Source organism: Anomalospiza imberbis, chromosome 19, assembly GCF_031753505.1.
Source record: "Anomalospiza imberbis isolate Cuckoo-Finch-1a 21T00152 chromosome 19, ASM3175350v1, whole genome shotgun sequence".
NCBI classification, from domain to species: domain Eukaryota; kingdom Metazoa; phylum Chordata; class Aves; order Passeriformes; family Viduidae; genus Anomalospiza; species Anomalospiza imberbis.
In genome coordinates, this window is record NC_089699.1 from 2,433,338 (window position 1) to 2,455,154 (window position 21,817).

At 50.1% G+C, this 21,817-nt stretch overlaps 1 protein-coding gene across 5 annotated transcripts in view; it reads right to left on the bottom strand.

Moving 5' to 3' along the window:
• Positions 1-21,817, bottom strand: part of MAP2K6 (mitogen-activated protein kinase kinase 6) — an 86,870-nt gene that overhangs the window by 49,930 nt on the left and 15,123 nt on the right. For all 5 annotated transcript variants that reach the window (XR_011005319.1, XR_011005320.1, XM_068209989.1 and 2 more), the window contains exons 2-4: positions 8,167-8,233; positions 7,231-7,279; positions 1,475-1,588 (exon numbers count right to left, since the gene is read on the bottom strand). Coding sequence is in view for 3 of the 5 variants with exons in the window: in XM_068209989.1 (XP_068066090.1) it covers positions 1,475-1,588; positions 7,231-7,279; positions 8,167-8,233 (230 nt within the window). In the remaining 2 variants the exon portion in view is untranslated. The remainder of the gene's footprint in view (positions 1-1,474; positions 1,589-7,230; positions 7,280-8,166; positions 8,234-21,817) is intronic.

The window sequence follows — 21,817 nt, forward strand, 5'->3', positions numbered from 1 at the left end:
ACATTATGACACACAAACCTACAGTAGTGCATTCTGAACTCCTTGTTCACCTTTGTAACTACTTTTATTTTTTCTATATCTTAAACTCTAAAACTCTAAACTTTCTTCTTCTTAACTTAACATGTCTCTGCCTTAAACTATAAATCCACATTCTCACCTCTAGCACTTAAGTTTGGAAGCCTTTTCCAAGGTCTCAGATCAAATCCTGGGTTTAATTCTAAGCTTTGGTGCAGGAGCACCCAGGGGTTTTCTCACCACTGGTGGTTTTGCTCTTCCCTGCAAACACCACTCTTTATGCAAGAGCCAAAAGAAAGAAGTGGCTTGGAGAGGAGAAGGGAGCAGGAAATCAAATTCCGGGCTGGTGGAAAGCTGGGATTTTTGGAGTGCACTTCTGTTCCATCAGCAGGTTTTGGGCACAAGAGAGGCCTCCAGAGCCCGTGGGCTCCCCATGGCTTTGGACAAGGGGCATTTCCCAGCCCCCCAGAAGGAGATGTCCTTGATGTGAAATACCTGGAGACCCTCGGCTGCCAAACACCGCAGCAGGGCACACACAGGTCACACACACCTTGCAGGCTCCTGGCCAAAGCCACCTGAGCAGTTATGGGACAAATCAAACTGCTCAGCATCACAGGGAGCCTGAATGCTCCTGCCACGCGCAGCTGAGATCTTCCATCGCCCCCAGAGAGGCCTTTGGCAGTTTGGTGAACACCAGAGCAAACAAAAACACCAAATGCAGAGCACAGAGGTGCTGGGACCTGGCCCAGCCATTACCCACAGCAAAATCTACCCACAGCTGAGGAGCAAAGAGTCTGCTCAGAGCTTCCAGATCTTTTTCTCTTACTCTGAAAGGAAACTAAAATTCAGCCAAGCAAAAACTGGTCCTTCCCAAACTACAGTTTTTCCCATGACCATTTCCCTTATCTCCAAATTTATGAGTCTAAGCTGTTGTTATGAAAACTTTTCATGATAGTATCTACAAGCCTGCCATGAGTCAAGATCCCACTGTGGCAGGCAAAACGTGAAAATCCCAACAAAAACTTCCTGTTCCAAGGAGACTGAAAAAGTCCCAGATGAAGAAGAGTCTCTTGTGCAATTGGATCTATTCTTCTTTATAATTATGAAGTGAATCTGAGGGGCTACAGCAGAAAAAAAAATATGTAGAATTATATGTAGATATATTAAAAATATGTCAAAAACATGTAACTTTATATGTATGTGTGTATTTAAAAAATGATGATGTATTGAATCCTAGGCAAAGAGGAATATTGTGGATAAAGGTGAACAATGTGATTGATGCACTACAATGCTGGAGCACCCCGCTTTAAAAACTCCCCCATTTTCTTGGTTAAACCACCCAAATCTCCCTGTGTGCAAAGAGGATGAGGAAAGCAGCAAATGTCAGGAAAGGAACAAGGGGGATTGCAAGTGTGCCCAGCACCCCAGAAAGGACAGAAGCCCCCGAGGCTCACTCTACCTTCACTGCCATGATCTGCCCGCTGGGCATGTGCCGCATCTTCTCCACCACCCCGTACGCACCTCGTCCCAGCTCGGAGATGGGCTCCAGGTCATCGGCCTTCACCTCAAAGTTCTGGGGGACAAAAGACAGCAGCGGCCCCTGGGTGTGTGTGCTGAGCTGAGCTGTGCTGTGTCCCCCACCTGCAGCCCCGCTGACCCCCACGTGCTGTGTCCCCCACCTGCAGCCCCGCTGACCCCCAATTGCAGCCGTGCTGCCTGCCCGCCGTGTGCTGTGCTGTGTCCCCCACCTGCAGCCGTGCTGCCCCCTGTGCGCTGTGCTGTGTCCCCCACCTGCAGCCCCACTGCCCCCCGTGTGCTGTGCTGTGTCCCCCACCTGCAGCCGTGCTGCCCCCCGTGTGCTGTGCCCACCACATGCACCCCCACTGTCCCCAAATGCAGCCCTGCTGCTCCCCACGTGCTGTGCTGTGTCCCCCAATTGCACCCCTGCTGCTCCCCAGGTGCACCCCTGCTGACCCCCAAATGCAGCCCTGGTGCCCCCCACGTGCTGTGCTGTGTCCCCCACCTGCTGCCCCACTGACCCCCAAGTGCAGCCCTGCTGCCTGCCCCCCATGTGCTGTGCTGTGTCCCCCAATTGCACCCCTGCTGCTCCCCAATTGCACCCCTGCTGCCCCCCAATTGCACCCCTGCTGCCCCCCAAGTGCAGCCCTGCTGCTCCCCAATTGCACCCCTGCTGCCCCCCAATTGCACCCCTGCTGCCCCCCAAGTGCAGCCCTGCTGCTCCCCAATTGCAGCCCTGCTGCTCCCCACGTGCTGTGCTGTGTCCCCCAGTTGCAGCCCTGGTGCCCCCCAAGTGCAGCCCTGCTGCCCCCCAATTGCACCCCTGCTGCCCCCCAAGTGCAGCCCTTCTGCCCCCCAATTGCACCCCTGCTGCTCCCCAATTGCAGCCCTGCTGCCCCCCAAGTGCACCCCTGCTGCCCCCCAATTGCACCCCTGCTGCCCCCCAAATGCAGCCCTGGTGTCCCCCAAGTGCAGCCCTTCTGCCCCCCAATTGCAGCCCTGCTGCTCCCCAATTGCACCCCTGCTGCTCCCCAATTGCACCCCTGCTGCTCCCCAATTGCACCCCTGCTGCCCCCCAATTGCACCCCTGCTGCCCCCCAATTGCAGCCCTGCTGCCCCCCCCACGCTGTGCCCCAAATTGCAGCCCTGCAGCCCCCCAGTGCAGCCCTGCCTGGCACATCCTCCCCCCCGTGCATCCCCTCCCCATCTGGGATAAACCCCCAGCCTTGGGAGTTTAGCTATATATAAAAATTATCTATATATGATAGAAAGAATAAAAGAATGAATGATAAATGATATTCCATGTAGTTATATAATTTCTATATTCTATGTATATTATTATATATAGAATTTTATAGTTCTTTATTCTATAGTTATATATTTTAAATGACATAATACTTCATAGATAAATTATATCATATATATTACATATATATGATATAAATAATAAAAATTTAAATAATATTCTGTATTATTTGAATTATTTGAACTATATATTACAGTATATTATATATTATTTGAACTATAAATTGTAGTTCAAATAGAAATATTTATATAAATATAAATATAAATATAAATATAGTTTATATATATATATTTATATATTTATATATTTAATTTTATATTGATAATGATTTTTCCATATTTATATATTTTAAATAATATAATATTTAATAGATTAATAATATAATATATATTACATATATATTCCATAAATAATAAAGTAATAAAAATAAATAATATTCAATATAGTTATGTAATTTATGGATATTTTATATATAATTTTATATTTATATTTATTTATTCTATATTTATATTTGAATAATATAATATTTAACAGATAAATTATATACTATATATTACTTATATATTATATAAATAACAATATGATAAATATAAATTGCATTCAACATATATAATTTATATATGTATTTACACATCTATACATATTTTACATTTATATTTGCATGATATTTATATCTCTCAAATCATATATTTAATAGATAAACTATATATATATCACATATATATTTTATATAAATAAATAAAAATAAAATGAAAATAATTAAAATTATAAAATTAAAATTATATATATATATGTGTGTGTATATATATGTATATGTGTATATATATATATATATATATATATATATATATATAATTTTTAAAAATTTTTATATATACATTGAAAATCTCATGCAAGGAGGGCCAGCCAGCCCCACGCTGACCACAGAGCTCATTTCATCCTCCTCATTTCATCCTCCTGCCATGGCAGGGCCAGCTCCCACTGTCCCAGCTGCTCCCAGCCCCATCCAGCCTGGCCTTGGGCACTGCCAGGGATCCAGGGGCAGCCCCAGCTGCTCTGGGCGCCCGTGCCAGGGCCTGCCACCCTCCCAGAGGAGAATTTCCTCCCAATATCCTCATATCCTGTGTCCTAAAGAGGTCACAGTCTCAAGCTACGTCAGGGAAGGTACAGGTTGGATATTAGGAAAAGATTTTTCACCGAAAGAATAATAAAGCACTGGAATTATCTTCCCAGGGAGGTGGTGGAGTCACCATCTCTGGATGTGTTTAAATAAAGACTGGACATGGCACTCGGTGCTGTAGTCTGGTTGAGGTGTTAGGGCATGGGTTGGACTTGATGATCTTAGAGGTCTCTTCCAACCTCATCATTCTGTGATTCTGTGGTTCTGTGCTATCAGTGTAACCCTACTCTTTCTCCTTTTGAAGCTATTTCCCCTTGTCCTGTCACTCCATGCTCTTGTCTTGTCCCTCCCAGCCACCTTCAGCTGGCAGCTCTTTGAGCTCTCCCTCCTGTGAGGGCTGGGATGGAAAACACCACAGCAGCTTCTCCCCAGGGAATCACCTTCAGTCTTACTTCAATTTATCTTCTTTCCATCCTCATCTCCTCCCAAACAATCATGGAAACATCGCCAGGTATTTAAAAGCTTATTTCTCCTGACCTGCAGATGGGCCAAATACCAGCTGAATTTTTAAATCAGGGAGGATTTATTTTGTCCATCATCATTTTCTCCTACCTTTACACAAGGGATGAATTTCTATGGACCCTGCATCCCTGCCTTTCTCCTTTCTGACACAATATTGTGCAGCCACTCTAATAATAATGATGACTAATAATAACAATAACAATAATAATAATAATAATAATAATAATAATTTTTGGATGTTTCAAGCCTGCCTCGCCACTCTGCCTGCTGCAAGCACAGCCCCATCAATCAGTCAATCATCCAGCAGTGGGTGAGGATGAGCTGATTCCCAGGGAAAAACCCCACATGGCTTTTTGCTGGCACAGCATAAAAATCCCTGCAGCCTGCAGGGAGCCAGCTGGGGATGCCACAGAGAGCAGGGACCCACTCTGGAATGTGCACAAGGAGCCCTGACCAACATTTTGGAATGCCAGCAGAGATCTGGGCATCTCTGAGTGCCTGACCTGTTCACCAGGAGCCTCTCCAAAAATGGAGCGTTCTCCTCAAAGGAGCAGCAGGGTTTAAAGGGACAGGAGGGAAAGTGGCTTCTCCTCGGGACTGGGGGAGTGTGGGAATGCTGGTGCCCATCCTAAAGGAACCTGGCCGGATGAACAGGTCACAGAGCCTGGGGGAATGCAAAACCAGGCGTGCCAGTCCCTGGGAGGCAGCACAGATCTGTGCCCGGAGAACAGCCGGAGCCCTGGGGCTGTGAGCGGGGCTGCCCTCCTCTGGGGCTGTGAGCGGGGTTCCCTTTGGGGATGTGAGCGGGGTTCCCTCCTCTGGGGCTGTGAGCGGGGTTCCCTTTGGGGATGTGAGCGGGGTTCCCTCCTCTGGGGCTGTGAGCGGGGTTCCCTCCTCTGGGGATGTGAGTGGGGTTCCCTTTAGGGGCTGTGAGTGGGGTTCCCTCCTCTGGGGATGTGAGTGGGGTTCCCTCCTCTGGGGCTGTGAGCGGGGTTCCCTCCTCTGGGGCTATGAGCGGGGTTCCCTCCTCTGGGGCTGTGAGCGGGGTTCCCTCCTCTGGGGATGTGAGTGGGGTTCCCTTTAGGGGCTGTGAGTGGGGTTCCCTCCTCTGGGGATGTGAGTGGGGTTCCCTCCTCTGGGGCTGTGAGTGGGGTTCCCTCCTCTGGGGATGTGAGCGGGGTTCCCTCCTCTGGGGCTGTGAGTGGGGTTCCCTTTGGGGATGTGAGTGGGGTTCCCTCCTCTGGGGATGTGAGTGGGGTTCCCTTTGGGGATGTGAGTGGGGTTCCCCTTTAGGGGCTGTGAGTGGGGTTCCCTCCTCTGGGGCTGTGAGCGGGGTTCCCCTGCTCTGGGGCTGTGAGTGGGGTTCCCTTTAGGGGATGTGAGTGGGGCCTTCCCTCTGGGGCTGTGAGTGGGGTTCCCTCTGGGGCTGTGAGTGGGGTTCCCTTTGGGGATGTGAGTGGGGTTTCCCTTTAGGGGCTGTGAGTGGGGTTCCCTTTGGGGATGTGAGTGGGGTTCCCTCCTCTGGGGCTGTGAGCGGGGTTCCCTCCTCTGGGGCTGTGAGCAGGGTTCCCTCCTCTGGGGCTATGAGCGGGGTTCCCTCCTCTGGGGCTGTGAGTGGGGTTCCCTGCTCTGGGGCTGTGAGTGGGGTTCCCTTTAGGGGATGTGAGTGGGGTTCCCTTTGGGGATGTGAGTGGGGTTCCCTGCTCTGGGGCTGTGAGCGGGGTTCCCTCTGCACCATCCAGCCTGGCCTCACTGCTCCTGGAGCCTTTGGGAGCCCTGGGGCCTTCCCTCACCCCTGGGACTGCAGGGGACAGGTGATTTTCTTGGAGCAGGCATTTGCTCTGCCTCCCTGCTGCACCATGATTCCAACTCCCAGCCCCTGCTCCAAACACAAAATCCAAAATGAAAGCAAAGCCACCAAAATCAGGCATTTCAAACCACTGCTGGATTAGCATTTCACTGCACAAATTACCTCACTGACACCAAGGCCTATCTTTTGCACCTCTTACATTTACTGTTTTAAAGAGTTTTTTTGAATTCTGCTCTGCCTTTTTCCCCTATCAAAACAACTGTCCCTGGGTTTGTTTTTCTCCCTGATATTTTTTATTTAATCCAGGTGGACTGGTTTCCATGCTGTCAGGATGATTTGCTTCCAGGGCAGGAACATCCACCCTGAGTTCAGCTCCTGAGGAGATGACCTTCAATATCAGCAAAGAGAAACACTTTGGGGTGAAGGCTTTAAATCAGCAAAGGAGCTGCAGAGCAGAGTAAAACAACTCTGTTAGCAAGCTCCTTGCTTGATAATGGTTATTTCCAGGGGATTAGCTGCACCTTAGTGCAGCAAGGAAGGAATTTCCACGGTGGAAAATATGAAGGGAGCCCACGTGCCAGGGGAGGCAAAGGGTGGGTGCTGGGGGCACGTTCAGCAGGGCAGTGCCAAGCAGCAGCTCCAGCTGGCCACGGGGCCACTCTGAGTTCCCACCCACACAGCCCTGGCTGCAGGAGCACCAGCACCAGGTGCCACTTGGATATTTATGGCTGCATGTGGCTCACAAGCCCTCCTGAGCTCCCAGGTTGGATCTTCTCAGCTTTTATTCCTCCAGCAACTGCTTTTTCTTTTGGGTGAAATGGACTGTGTTAATTGTAACAGCTGGCATTTAATTCTCCGCCCTTTTTGGGGGGGTTGAAGTGAATGCCACAAGCAGCCAGCCCAGGATGGTCTCTGGTCCCAGAGGTCTCTCAGTCTTACCTCCTCACCAATAGAGATGCAGGCTTTGGAGTCCAGATCTCTGGGTGGCCTGCATGAAAGAAAAGGGAAAAGATTTGAAATATTCCCTACAAAGATCAATTTTCCCTCAGTGTCTAAATTCAGCCCCCAAAGCATCCCCTCACACCTTCACTGCAGCCCTGAGCAGCCTCCTGGCTTTGCTGGATCAACAGATCCACAAAGTCGCCCCCAAAAAAGGGGAAAAGCCACTGGAATTGGCATTTCTCACACCCAGCCTGCCCCTGCAGGATCCCAGAGGGATTCACTGTGAAATCAAGCACCAAATCTCTGCCAGCCTGCAGGAAAAATGGGTTAAATGGGCAGGAACATCCAAACCTGCTGTAAATCATCACCTCAGTCACACAGCACAGGTTGACAGGCTAAAAACACTCAACCCACAGAAGCAAAGAAAGCCAAGCAGGCTGCAGTTGCACAAAGGGCCTTAAAAGCAGAGAGAATCCTTCTGCAAGGCTGAGGAGGCCGGGAAAGGGATGAGGTTTTGTGCCTTGACCAAATGCCTGCTACTCAAACTGGTGGCCAAAGTGCCACACCAGTCGAAACTGGGGGCCCATTCTGGTTTTTAACTTTTTCTTTTTTAATCTTTTTCTTCTGGTCTTTATCTTTTTATCTTTTACTGCACATGAGACTGAACGATGCATCTCAGATGGGGCTGAGTCCCCCTGGGAAATGCAAGGGCTGAGAAATTATCACAGAATCCCACAATGGTTTGGGTTGGAAGGGACATTAAATATCATTTAATTCCACTCCCTGCCACGGGCAGGGGCACCTTCCACTATCCCAGGGTGCTCCAAGCCCCATCCAGCCTGGCCTTGGGCACTGCCAGGTGCCAGCCAAGGCTGGAAGGCAGCTGGGCTTCGTGGTTTGCTTTTCATTCTGCCTCAGTGTCTGCAGACTTACGTGGAGCTCGTCTGTGGTTGCTCAAAAGCTTCTTTAGGAATTTTCAGCCCAGGGTTTCTCTTCTTGCCTGCGAAACAAGAAAGAGGCAGAGTTAAAGAAAGGCACTTTTTTGGTTGCTGTTGTTTGTTATGATTTGTTTGGGGTTAATTTGCAAAACACAGCTTGCCTATATTTGTTGACCTCATTTAACAGAAATGCCCAGCCAGGCTGGTGGGGCAGACTCAGGGCACAGAGTTCAAACATAAAGTGCCTTTGTTCAGCAAGGTTTCATTAAAACCTGCGAGCTCTGCCTGCCAGCTCGGTCCAGAAAGCAGGCAAGAGCTCTGGCAAAGGCAGGCCACGAGAACATGCAAAGGGAGAGTATTTCTCCTCCTACCCCCATGGGATCGCTTCAAACATTTCTCAGATTTAAAACCATTCCAGATACAGAACTTCAAACCCTGGCAGGATGAAACATCTTCTTAAAATTGCATCTGAAAGTGCAGATTGTGATTCTGTTTAACTGCACGTTTCATCTCCTGGTCACTAAAGCTATGCAAACCCAGCAAAAATAAAGCAGAATTCAAGTTTGCAGGCTTCAAAGCCATTTGTTTCTATTCCCACTGACCAGCCAAGCTTTTCTGAGCTGGAGGCAGCTCAAGATGTGAGGCAGCTCTCCTGGAAAGGGGGTCCAAAGCAGCAGCCACGAGAGCCAGGCAGAGCAGAGAAACACAAGAACCTTTTTATGACTGCACAGCCCCAGCCCCATTTCAGCACGGGGGCTCCAATTCATGGAGAAAATAACCTGGAAACATCACTCATGTCACCAAGCCCCAAGGGAAACATCTGCCTGCTTGGCTGGGTAATAAAATCCCTGGTCCACCCCCCAAAAATACCTCTTATTGAGGTATTCAGCATTTTAATCAAACAATTTATATGAATTATTCTCTCTTTTAAGCAGGAGTTTTACTCTCTGCATCTCATTGAGGTATTCAGCATTTTTAATCTAACAATTTATATGAATTACTCTCTCTTTTAAGCAGGAGTTTTACTCTCTGCATCTCATTGAGGTATTCAGCATTTTTAATCTAACAATTTATGTGAATTACTCTTTCTTTTAAGCAGGAGTTTTACTCTCTGCATCTCATTGAGGTATTCAGCATTTTTAATCTAACAACTTATGTGAATTACTCTTTCTTTTAAGCAGGAGTTTTACTCTCAGTTCCCAACCCTCTCTCTCCAACTTCACCTGTACATGTCTGAATTTGTTTTTCATTTTGACACATCAATAGATGCCTGTGCATCCCAGTGCCAGAGGGGTGCTGGATCAAAGGGCAGGCACCCAGGATGGAAAATTACATTTATTAATCAATTAATCAATTCAGATTAGCAATTTTTAAAGAGATTTTGGTTTTGGGTTGTTTTGTTGCTGTTGTTGAGTTGTTTTGTTTTGTTTTTGTTTGGGGTTTTTAAAAGATTTTTTTTTTGTTTGTTTGGGTTTGGGGTTTTGGTGGGTTAGGTTTTTTTTTCATTTTTAGTGTTTTTTTGGTGCTTTTTTTAGTATGGTTTTTTTTTTTCTTCATCTGCTCCAAAAGATGGGATCATGCTCTCTCCTTTTGACAAAGGATGGGGCAGGCTGCAACAACCCAGCTGACACCTCGTGGGAAGAGCATTTATTGGAAACCCCTGTGCACACTCGCTGCTGGGATTAGAAATCAACAGAGCTGCTAACGCACACAGGGAAAAAAAAATAAAAATAAAAAAAAAAGCCAATTCTCTGCTCCCAGGAGCTCCCTAGCTCACACAGGAAAAGCAAAATAAAAGCAGCAAGGTCATGGAGAGCACAAAGAACAGCTCTGAGTTTTCCCAAAAAGTAAAAGCTGGTGTGTAAGGAAGCAAAAACGATTCTAAAACCCAGTGGAGGAATTCCTCCAGGGAGCAGAGCTGCTCTTTGACCCTTTTCCTCCCAGTTTTTTGGTTGTATCCAGGAGGCAGAAGTGAGGAGCAAGCCCTGCTGTGCTGGATGTTCCAGATCCCCCTTCCTGCCCAAGCTGTGCCAAGTGCACCTCAGATCTGTGGGATGTTGACAGGGCTCAATCCCACATTGGGGTGACCCCAAAAGGTAGAAAAGTCTCTCCTCCAACCCGTGTCTTCAAAGAAAGGCTCAGTAGTCTTCAGTCGTCCGGTCTCAAGGTAGTTTATTGTGTGTTATCTAAAAGATTTCTCCCTGAACTGCTGCGGTCCGTTCAGCAGTCAGGCAAGGGCACACACTGACTCCCAGGGGGCTGGTGCCCTCTTTTATATCACACATTACGTGTTAGATGTTTATGGTTTTACCCAATGCCCATCACCTGTATTGAACAGTGACTTTCTACTCTAAACCAATCTGTGAGTGCCAACATCACCAAGAACATGGAGGTTAGGAAGGAGAAGGAAAGAGGACAGGGCACACCCAAGTCCCTGCATCTTAGAACTTCTGACCCCCATGTACAAAACTCAGACCCCTCTGTACAAGGCCTAAAACCCCCCTGTACAGCACTCAAAAACTCTTCCATTCACTTTGTGACTACTTCTACTATAATATCTAAACTTTTGTGATTCCTTGTTCTTCCTGCAAGGTTGGTAAATTGTTCCATGGATCAGGTCCAAAGCCACAGGGGTCTGTGGCTGCATTCCAGGGTCTCAAATGCTTCTGACCTGGGCCCGGAACATCCACGAGTGTCCAAGGGACATTCTGGGTTCTGACAGGATGTTAATGGGGAGAGCTGTTCTGGATGTTGGCACGTCACCCAAAAAAAGGAATTTCAAAAATACAGATCTGGCAGGGCAGGCAAAGAAATTCCCTGCTCCTCTGGCATTTTCCAAGCTGCCATCCCTGCCACCTCTCTGCATCCTCAAGGAAATGCGACAGGCACAGGAAAAGCATCTTCAAACTGACTTTGCACGTGGAAAAGAAGACACAAAAATCCACCAAATTGCCTATGGAGGAACTGATTCTTTTAGGGCTCAACTGTCCCTGTGAACACTCAGCAGCTCCTCCAGAGGATTCACTCTGCTGCAGTCACACTGGCACAACCCAAATCAAGCAAGAAACAGGCACTAATTTGCTCTGTTCTTCCCTTTTTTCCATGTTGTCCTTCGTGGCTTTGCTTGCACCACCCCGTGTGCTGTCCCCGAGGCTCAGGAACCTGCTGTGGGAGGGAGAAAATGAACCTACTGGGAATGAAGCTGACTTGAACTGGGCCCAGAACAGGCTGTGCAGCGTTGAACCTTATCGTGGCTCACGAGCGGTGTCAGCAGAGGCAGGGAGCAAAACGCCAAACCCAAATAAACATTAAAAGCCTTTCCTCCCAGGGAAATAAAATCTGCATCTTGGGGAGTTTATTTTCCTAGTCTCTTCTTCACAGAACACAATATTTTGAAACTTTGCCATTTTTTTGAAGCACAATCTGTCCGTGCCTCCGAGCTGCCAAAGCACAGGCAGGGTTTAACATTCTTTGGGGTTTTCTTTTCAAGAAAGCAGAAAGCAACAACAGTAGCTTGAATAAGACATGGATTTCATGATGGCACCAGGAGGAGGGATGGGAAATGGGAATTGCCACGGCCAGGACTTGCACCTGCAGCACCCAGAGGTGTGTGGATGGTGGGGGGATGTGCTGACTTTATGGTTATTTAATGAATCCTGGGCTGAAATCAGGCGATTTCATGGCTTTTAACTGGATCAGGCCAAATTTCTGAGCTCCTTTTGTTCCAACATGCAAAGCACTCGCCTCTCCAAGCCTCTGGGGCCAAGGTCTGTGAGTGGTTTGCAGGAAGCATCAGCAATCCTGAGCACAGCACTGCTCTGGAACCAAAATAAGCAGCAGAACCACCCCAGCAGTGGGATGCAGGAACTAGGATCCCCCTTCACTCCAGAATTCAACCGGCCAGCTCACAAGATTGACTTTTTCCCCAAACACAAACACACTTAAAAGGCTTTTTTTTTTAAAAGGAAAAGAGTATTTGGAAGCCTCAAGATCAGCTCTGTTCAATAGGAACTGCCAAGCAAGTGTCTCTCTGTCAAAATAAAATCCCCCAGTTTGCCAGAGCAGACGTCGGCTCGGGGAGATGACGCCGTATTAAAATCATCTGCACAGGAGCTCCAAATGTGGGGGCAGCTTAATAGCACACAAAATTGGATGGTACCTGTTCCATGCACCAGAAAACCAGTATTTTCCACAGTGTTTTTATGAATCATTACTTTTTTTAGCTTTGTTTCCTGGACAAAACCACCGTGTGTGTTTATCTGCTGGTCTGCGTTGCTTGTGGCCCCTTCCAGCCCCATCTGACACAGAAACTGAGCTTTTGGAGATTGCAAATCTGAGAAAAGCAGGTGATTCAATAAAGGAGTCCCCATCTCAGGGACTGAAAGACAAAAGCCACCCATGGCAGGTACCAGATATCCACACATGCTCCAGGTGCTTCAGACACCGAAATAACAGCACAGGGCTCCAGCCGGGGGCACAACCCACCAGTGCAGAGGGGTTTTCCTGCAATCCCTTGGGATTTGCAATAAGGAAAGCCCCAGTGAAGCACCACACACAGCTCAAAGTCTAAATGTGGCTCCCTTTGCAGAAGGCTCTGCTGGTGGCTCAGCAGATGGGATGGTGCATCTGCTCCCCAGCACCCAAAAACCCATGAATTTTCTGGGTAAACAACCCCTGGAGCCTTGCTGGTCCCTGAGCCTTCGAGCACAAGCTCATTTGAGAGCTCTCCCTGCAATCTGGCACATGGAGACATCCACAAGCACTTGACTCAAAAGCCAAGTTTTAAGAATAACTGAGAGAAAAAAGCAAGCCTGGTTCGGAGTGATGCTGAGAGACATCTCCAGAACCCAGTTTTGATAAACAAAACTTCCAGGATATTTGTGACATTAAGGAGAAGCTTAAATCTACTTTCTTTTAGAAAAAAAAAACCAAAAAAACCAACATAGTAAATACTGAACCAATAGGTGCTAAAGAAGTGCCACCTTTTACAAAGCCTTTCTTGCAAGTTCCCCCTCAGGATGAGAGGAAACAGCCTCAAGTTGTCCCTGGAGAGGTTCAGATTAGAAATTAGGAGGAGTTTCTTCACCAAAAGGGTGGCCAGGCATTGGGAGAAGGCCAGGGCAGTGGTGGCATCACCATCCCTGCAGGGTTCGACAGATGTGGGCACGCGGGGACGTGGTTCAGTGGTGGGCTTGGAAGTGCTGGGTTAATGTTTGGATTCAATGGGCTTGGAGAGCTTTTCCACCCTCAGTGATTCCCTGATTTTCGGGTTCTAATGGCAGCAGTTGGCTGCAGCATCCCTCGAAGATCCCGTGCCCCAGCACCGACCCCGAGTGCTCCTGCAGGGCCTGGACCAGCCCAAGAACCAAACCAAGCCCGAGAGCAAAACTGGAACAGGAAAAAGAAACCCTGACTCAATGAACACACATGGAACACTTCCCTGTGAAGGTCTTAAACCCAATTCCTGAGGGAGGGGAGGGAAGCACACTTCCAAGGGGCTCCTTAACCTCTTCCCACCGACAGAGCACAGGGATGGATGCTGTTCACCCCCTTCAATTAGTTAAATATCAATACTGAAAAAGGAAACTTCAACGTTTCACAGTGAAAAGAACAGAGAATAACAAAGAAAGGGATGACAGAGGAATTTGCTGCCCACATGGGCTGCAACAGAAAAAAAACTTCGGCTTCTGAAGGAAAATCCCAGTCTCCAGACTTTTCACTGCAGTTAAAAACTTTTTATTATTTAATCCAAAATAAATGGTTCCTTGCCACAAAAAGCTCCTATTTCCTTTAAAGGATATTAACTAGTTCTGTCTTCACCACAATTTATTATTAAAAATGTGTTCAATAGCCATGCAGCAACATTTCCTTTCAAATAACACTCTTAGGCTTATAACTTGCTGGTAAAATTTCACAGGCAGGAAATGCCTCTTTCTCCCATTTTTTAGGAGATAAAAGCGGTTCCTTTACGATTCCTGTCTCTCCCAAGGATTTTTGGTCTGATTTCTTGGAAGGTTTTGAAAGCTAAATGATCTGGTTTTCCCCCATCAGCTGTAGTCTCTGTGTGAGCAAACTCCCACCCCTAAAATGAGGGCAAAATGGGAATGTTTCATGGGTTTCCATGGAAGAAAAGTGAATTTTGGCAGCTCGTGGGCAGCTCCCAAGGCTCCACAACCAAAGTCTGGCCTGACCCTGAAGTGCCACTTTGCACCTGGCCATGGCTCAGGTGCAAAACTCCCAACCCAGATGGTTCTGGCAAAACCAAGGAATTAAGAATATTTCTTTTGTGTCCCAGCCACCCTGGAGATGCTGAGCAGGAGAGAGTTCTTCCTGCAAAGCCTTGGTGTGCAAGTGCAAAGGGCTTCTTTTACCCACAGCTCTGCTCCAGCCCACATTTCACCAACAATGCTGGGTTTGATGCTGTAAGAGAGAACTTTAAGCCTTGCAGGACACCTGGAAATACCCAAATCTCTGAGAAATTCACTCATTAACCCTCCTGGGCACAAACACTGATAAAGCAGCACCTAGGGCACAGCAGGGTCACCTGGAGCAACTGCTGCTGTAGGTGTAGCAACCTTGTGTTTAAAAATATTTTGACAGAATGACCAAAAATGACCAAAGAAGTGAAAAAAGCCCATTTTTAACAAGTATTACAAATGGTCTCATGGGTTCCTAAGTTCTATTTGTGAATTGTTATGGCTGTTACACAAACCATCCTGGCACAGCCTGAGGGCTGGGGATGTCCTGTCATCTGCCTCAGCACCAGCTCGTCACCACTGCTCAGTGCTCAAGGTCTGAAGCCTTTTATTCTGCCCAGGTCTCTACCCCAAGGAATTAAATTCTTCCCCCACACGTGGGGACACCCCAGCCCAGTGTGAGAGGAGCATTGCTGGTGTCCCCACGGTCAAACACTGCCCACTCCAGACTAAACAACACCCGAGAGCACAGCCCGGGGCTCCCTGCCGAGCTGAAAAATTCAAATACACAGAGATAACAAAGTCTATTCTCAATGAGTGGGCCTGAGGAGAAGCCGTGCTGCTGGAGCTGCACCAGGACTCCTTCTGGCTCCACTCCAGCTGGAATGGAAAGCAAGCCCTCAAGGAGAACACAAATGGGGGTACATTCCTCAAGCAGCCACTTCTGGTGGGTTTTGTAGTACAAAACCCTGGTGGCCACATCCCCATGTGGCATCTCCACAGTGATTCCTGCACCACCACCTAATGTTCTGTCTATTCCAGCCAGGTCTCATAAGCCCTCAGAGACAAACATCACACCCTTGGTAGCTCAGCTACCTCAGGTGGCATAAAAGCAGCAGGACGGCTCCTGTGACAGTGTTGGAAGCAGAACAGTTTTAATAAAAGGCAAAAAAAAAAAGCTCTTTACAGAGAAAAACTGAGCCAGGGCAAGAAGTTCTTGCTCCTGCTGAAACACTTCACAAAAGCGATTCACTTCTTTTTCCTCTTCTTTTTCTAGGGAATTGCTCAGGTGGGGCTTTTTGGCTGCTGCCCTATTGGGTGTCCTTAAGTTTGAGGTGAAGTCCCCAAGGTCCTATGAGGTGTCTTTTAACCAAAATGAGGAGAGAAACTTCTGGGCTTTTGTCCTTTTGAAGGAGACAAAGGGGAACTTGTTTACTCCGTTAACAGGGGGCACATTCCTACATCCACCTTCCTCCCACAGGCTCCAAATGAAAACATTTTGAAATTTGCCCTTTGGGCAGTCCAAGTGTGGAACCAGGCAATGGATTTTGGATTTAAATGCCTGTGGGATGGAGCAGCAGGTGACAGGTGCTGGTGACAGTGGTGACTGTGGTGGGGAGGCTCAAGGGAAGTTCTCCCAGCACTTCTGCCCCCGTGGTTGGGTTGTGTGCCTTGGCAACATTATGGTAAAGGTGTTTAAATCTCCTTTGTGCCAGGGACAGGCTGGGTGAGTGGCTGAGCTGTGCTCACCATCCAGTTTGTAAACACAGAGCTTTAGCCAAGCCCTAATTTCTGGAGAAAGCCAAAAGCCAGGTCTTCATGTAAGCACCAACAACGTGGAAAAGTGGGTCTGGAAATGTGGTTTAGGAGCCCTCATTAAGCCACAAAAAGAATTTAATATGCAAGAGATGTTTAAAAGCTGTAGAAGTTTCAATCAAAGGCCAAGGGATGGGATGAGGTGGATTTGTGCTTTATTTCTCTCCTTGAAACCTGAGGGAGCTGCTCTCTCCTCAGCCCTGCCAGTAAATGGCCAAGGGCCACTGGCTGCTCTTCCATCACTGCAACTGGATCTGCTGGAAGCAAATGGAGATGCTCCAGGGATGGTGGCGTGTCCTCTGTGCAGGACAGGGACATTCCCCACACGTCCTTTATCTGTGTCTTGCCTCATGGCTCTTTGCAACAACTCCTTGGAAACGGCCAACTTGAGATGTGTTTCCTTAACAACATTCCTGGGCTGCCTGGGGAACGGAGCTGAGCCTGCCCCGGTCCTGAGGCGAGGTGGCTCCCAGCTCCAGCCTTTCCTCCTCTGCTTTGGATGCCATGGAGCTGCTGGCACAGCTGGTGGCCTCTGGCACATCCAGCTTGGAGCACACCACGGCGCCACGGTGCCCACACTGCAACTCACACCTTAGTGTCTGAATTAAATCATTATTTATTTTCCTTTCTGTACCCCAGGAGTCGTGTTTTGGGTCAGGCAGCAGGAAAGGCGAGAGCATTTTTATGGCTGTGGTGAATTTTTCCAATGTGTACCAGAAGGAGAGCACAGCAGGAAACCCTGAAACACCGGCACACCTCAGGAGCAGACGATGCTGCACCGGCATCCCATCCAAATTCCCAGGGCTCCTGAAGAGAAGAGCACAGCCTGGCATGGCCTGGGCACAGCTGCCCCAGTGACCAGGCACCAGCTGATCCCAAACTCGCCACGGCACCATCAGCACCCGCATGGGAATGGTGGGGATGGAAGTGACTGTCCTGTCCCGAGGGTGCCATGCCCAGCCCGTCTGTGCCCCAGCGTCCAGATGTGCCCCAGCATCCAGATGTGCCCAAGCACCCAGATGTGCCCCAGCGCCCGGATGTGCCCCAGCACCCAGATGTGCCCCAGCCCCTGTCTGTGCACCAGCCCCTGTCTGTGCACCAGCACCCAGATGTGCCCCAGCACCCAGATGTGCCCCAGCACCCAGATGTGCACCAATATCCAGATGTGCCCCAGCACCCAGATGTGCTCTAGTACCCAGATGTGTCCCAGCCCCTGTCTGTGCCCCAGCACCCAGAGGTACCCCAACACCCCTCCATGTCCCCAGCACCCAGCCATGTCCCAGCACCCATCCATGTCCCCAGCACCCAGCGATGTCCCCAGCACCCATCCTTGTCCCCAGCACCCAGCCATGTCCCCAGCACCCAGCCATGTCCCTAACACCCAGCCATGTCCCCAGCACCCATCCTTGTCCCCAGCACCCAGCCATGTCCCCAGCACCCAGCCATGTCCCCAACACCCAGCGATGTCCCCAGCACCCAGCCATGTCCCCAAAACCCAGCTGTACCCGAACACCCAGCCGTGCCCCAGCACCCAGCCATGTCCCTAACACCCAGCCATGTCCCCAGCACCCAGCCATGTCCCCAGCACCTCTCCATGTCCCCAGCACCCATCCTTGTCCTCAGCACCCAGCCATGCCCCAGCACCCAGCCATGTCCCCAAAACCCCTCCATGTCCCCAGCACCCAGCCATGCCCCAGCACCCAGCCATGTCCCAGCACCCAGCCATGTCCCCAGCACCTCTCCATGTCCCCAGCACCCAGCCATGTCCCCAGCACCTCTCCATGTCCCCAGCACCTCTCCATGTCCCCAGCACCCAGCCATGTCCCCAGTACCTCTCCATGTCCCCAGCACCCAGCCATGTCCCCAGCACCTCTCCATGTCCCCAGCACCCAGCCATGTCCCCAGCACCTCTCCATGTCCCCAGCACCTCTCCATGTCCCCAGCACCCAGCCATGTCCCCAGCACCTCTCCATGTCCCCAGCACCTCTCCATGTCCCCAGCACCCAGCCGTGCCCCAGCACCAGTGCTTGCCCCGGGGTTTCTCTGTCACAGGGCTGAACTCGCTGCTCTGACTCAACCCTGCAACCTGTAATAAACACAGGGCAGGAGAGGCTCCAAACCAAAATAGCAGGGCTGTGCAGGGAGCTGTGAGGTGCACCCGGTGAACTGGGGCAGGCTTGAGCAATGCCAGGGTTATTTGTGTCCCAGGCCCGGCTCTGCTGCCGGAGCCGCGCTCCCGACCGCCGGCGGCTGACGCAGGCCAGCCCTGCTGAGGCACCAACGCCGCCGAGACAAAGATCTGCAGCTTTGCTGCCAGGTAAAATCACAAGGTCAGGGCTTCGTGCCTGCCTCAGCCCGGCCTCCAGCAGGAGCAGCTCTGAACAGCACCAGAAGAAAAGGCTGGAACAAGGCAGAGCAGAGAGCTCTGCAATACGGACTCCAGCAGATTTAATCTGTGGACCCTGCGGTGCAGACATGGACAGAAATGTCACCAAACTCCGCAAATATCAGGACCTATTTGCCCGCCTTTCAGCAAGCTCTGTGTTTCAGTAATTCAATTTTGAAGGTAATTTCCTGCTAATCTCTCTTATTCTGCCCATTTTCCTCTTAACACACCCTGCAAAAGGGCTGCAGGCTGCCGGGTTACTCATGACAATACTGAAACCAGAGGATGCAATTTTTTCTTGTTTATCTGCACATTTTGGTTACGAGAGTCTGCCTGTCCCCCTGGTAAGAGTGCACTCCCAAATCTCAGAGGAGTTCAGACCTGCTGAGTGCAAAGCGGAAGAGACACTTTTGATAGAGATCAGACGTGGGATCCTGTGCTGAGCCATGCCCTGGATGGGGGCTGCAGGGACCCTGGGGAGAGGACAGGCAGCTGATACAGCTTTGGGGCAATTTTGGAACCCCCCACCAAAGAGACCTGAGCCCCCCTGCAGGGAGCACTGGGATAATCACAGGCTGGAGCAACCATCCAGCAGGTTTTGTGGGACACCAGCACCCAGGGCCAGTGTGGAGATGAAGGCTGGTTGTCTGATGGAGATGATCCTACAGGTATGGGTGTTTAGGATCCTCTGTGTCCTGGGGAAGTCATGGACACCTCACTGAGCTGTTTCACGGGCTCCCACACTGGCCTGGACATCCCAGCACCATGGATTCCACTTCCCAACTGGGCTCTGCCCCATTTCCTCTACCCCATTCCTGCAGGAAAACCAACATGAGAGGAAACAGGGCCCTCAGTGCCCATTTCGACGCTCACACATCAGCAAAGAGCAGCCACATGCTCTCTCCTGATGCTAATGGGAAGGTGACAACAATCAGCTTCACCAGACTATGTCCCTTCCAGGCTAACGTCTCTTTCCAGTTAACGTCCCTTTCCCAGTTAAAGTCCCTTCCCAGTTAAAGTCCCTTCCCAGTTAATGTCCCTTTCCCAGTTAATGTCCCTTTCCCAGTTAAAGTCCCTTCCCAGTTAAAGTTCCTTCCCAGTTAAAGTCCCTTTCCCAGTTAAAGTCCCTTCCCAGTTAATGTCCCTTTCCCAGTTAATGTCCCTTCCCAGTTAAAGTCCCTTCCCAGTTAATGTCCCTTTCCCAGTTAATGTCCCTTCCCAGTTAATGTCCCTTTCCCAGTTAATGCCCATTTCCCAGTTAAAGTCCCTTTCCCAGTTAAAGTCCCTTCCCAGTTAATGTCCCTTTCCCAGTTAATGTCCCTTTCCCAGTTAAAGTCCCTTCCCAGTTAAAGTCCCTTCCCAGTTAATGTCCCTTTCCCAGTTAATGTCCATTTCCCAGTTAAAGTCCCTTTCCCAGTTAAAGTCCCTTTCCCAGTTAACGTCCCTTCCCAGCCCAGACACGGCGTCACTTCCAGTCTGTGCAGGGAGCAGTGTGGGCTCCCGTCCTGCTCCTGCTGAGCTGCTGCCAGCACCACGCTGGCATCTGCAGATGTGACAAGGCCAGACAGAGCCCTGCCCTGACACCCTGCCCTGGCAGGCAGCCTGGGCATCAGCCAGCTTCCCTCCAGACAGCAGCTGCCATGCCGAGCAGCCCCAAATCCATCGTCCCTTAGGCGCTGATGGGGGATAGGAGTGCTTTGCCTGCCTCCAGCTTTCAGCACAGGCCACGGGAGATGGGAATATTCAAATCCCTCTTACAACACTTCGGCTGAGCCCACCTGGCGTGTGCGTCCAGCTGCTCCCACTCTGATGGCCTGGGGGAAAGGGCACAGCTCCCCCCAAACGGCAGCAGCTCTGTGCACACAGTGGCAGCAGCAGCCTGCAGGAGCAGCACCTGATCCCAGGGAATTCCACCCACCTGGGGCAAGGCTGGCCCAGCTGACCCCAGCAGCACCTCGGGGATCCCACACACCCTCTCCCAGCTGGCTGCAAGTGGGAATGCTCAGCTCTCTCCTGATTCACCCCGGCTGCAGGAGGCTCTGGGAGGAACAGGCAGTGCCTCAGATCCATGGGATGAAGATGGGAGGAGGTGGTGGTGCAAGGGATGGAGCACCAGGACATGCACATGCAAATTTCAGCCCTAATAACCCCATCCATGGCCATGGGTGACATGGAGAATCACAAACATCCCCGCTGGAAGGGACCCACAAGGATCCCACCAACTCCCTGAGTTGCACAAGCCTTGCCTGTGTGTCCCCTCTGCCTGGTGTGTGCAGTGAGTGAGGAATTAATGCAAAACCACCTCTGCTGCTGTGGGCTCTGAGGCACATCCACCAGAGCAAGGGACTTCCATGGATGAGGATTTCAGCAGCTGCCAAAGGATGCAGCCCACGAAATGCAGAATTCCATGCCCTGTCCATGCACCCTCCCATCCAACAGCCTGACAGGCATCAGGACCAAAGCCTCTTACTCCTTCTCACCTTCCTCTGATTAACTGGTTTTCCACCCAGCAACTTGACTTCACACGTGGCCCAAGCCTCCCTTCCACTCCTCCCAGCACACCATCTAAAACGCCCTCAAATCCCAAAAATCACTCACAGCTGCACGACAGGGAAGCTGCAAGAAACAAAGGCAAGGCTCAGGGAAATCCTACAGGGGTCCAAGGGGTGCCCTCCTAAAGGACTTGGTTTTCTGCTCCTCGTGGTCACTGGAGCTGGCTGCATCCCTTGTGGCTCCCAGCAGTGGATGGCCACATCCTCCTGCTGCTCTGGGAAAGATGTGAGAGTGATGGAGATCCCACGGAGGAACAGAGGCCACTGGAGCCTCGTGGCCTCTCCCCTTCCCCTGTATCATGAGAAATCCCAGCACTGGAGCTCTGGGAGTGAGTGCATGGGGCAGGCACTCCCCCACTCAGCAGCACACCACAAATCATAAATCACACCCCCGTTTTCCCTCTGCCAAGGCCCACTGGCTTCCCTGCCTCCCCATCCCAGAGCCTGCTTTCTTCGCTGCTTATCTCAAATCAGGAAATCCACAGGAGATGCAGGCCAGGGAAGCTGTTAGAAAAGAGCCTCCAGCTCTGGCCAGGGTTTTTTTACAAGGAACTTTTCATTTTGCTGCCACTTTGTTTTCAGCCCTCGCCTGTCTTCTTGCAGTGGGAGTTTGCTGGAATCAAAAGTGGAGAAAAGCTCTTGGAATTCACCCTGGGAACAAAAGGGCTTTTGTGCAGGAGGATTTGGAGGACGAGG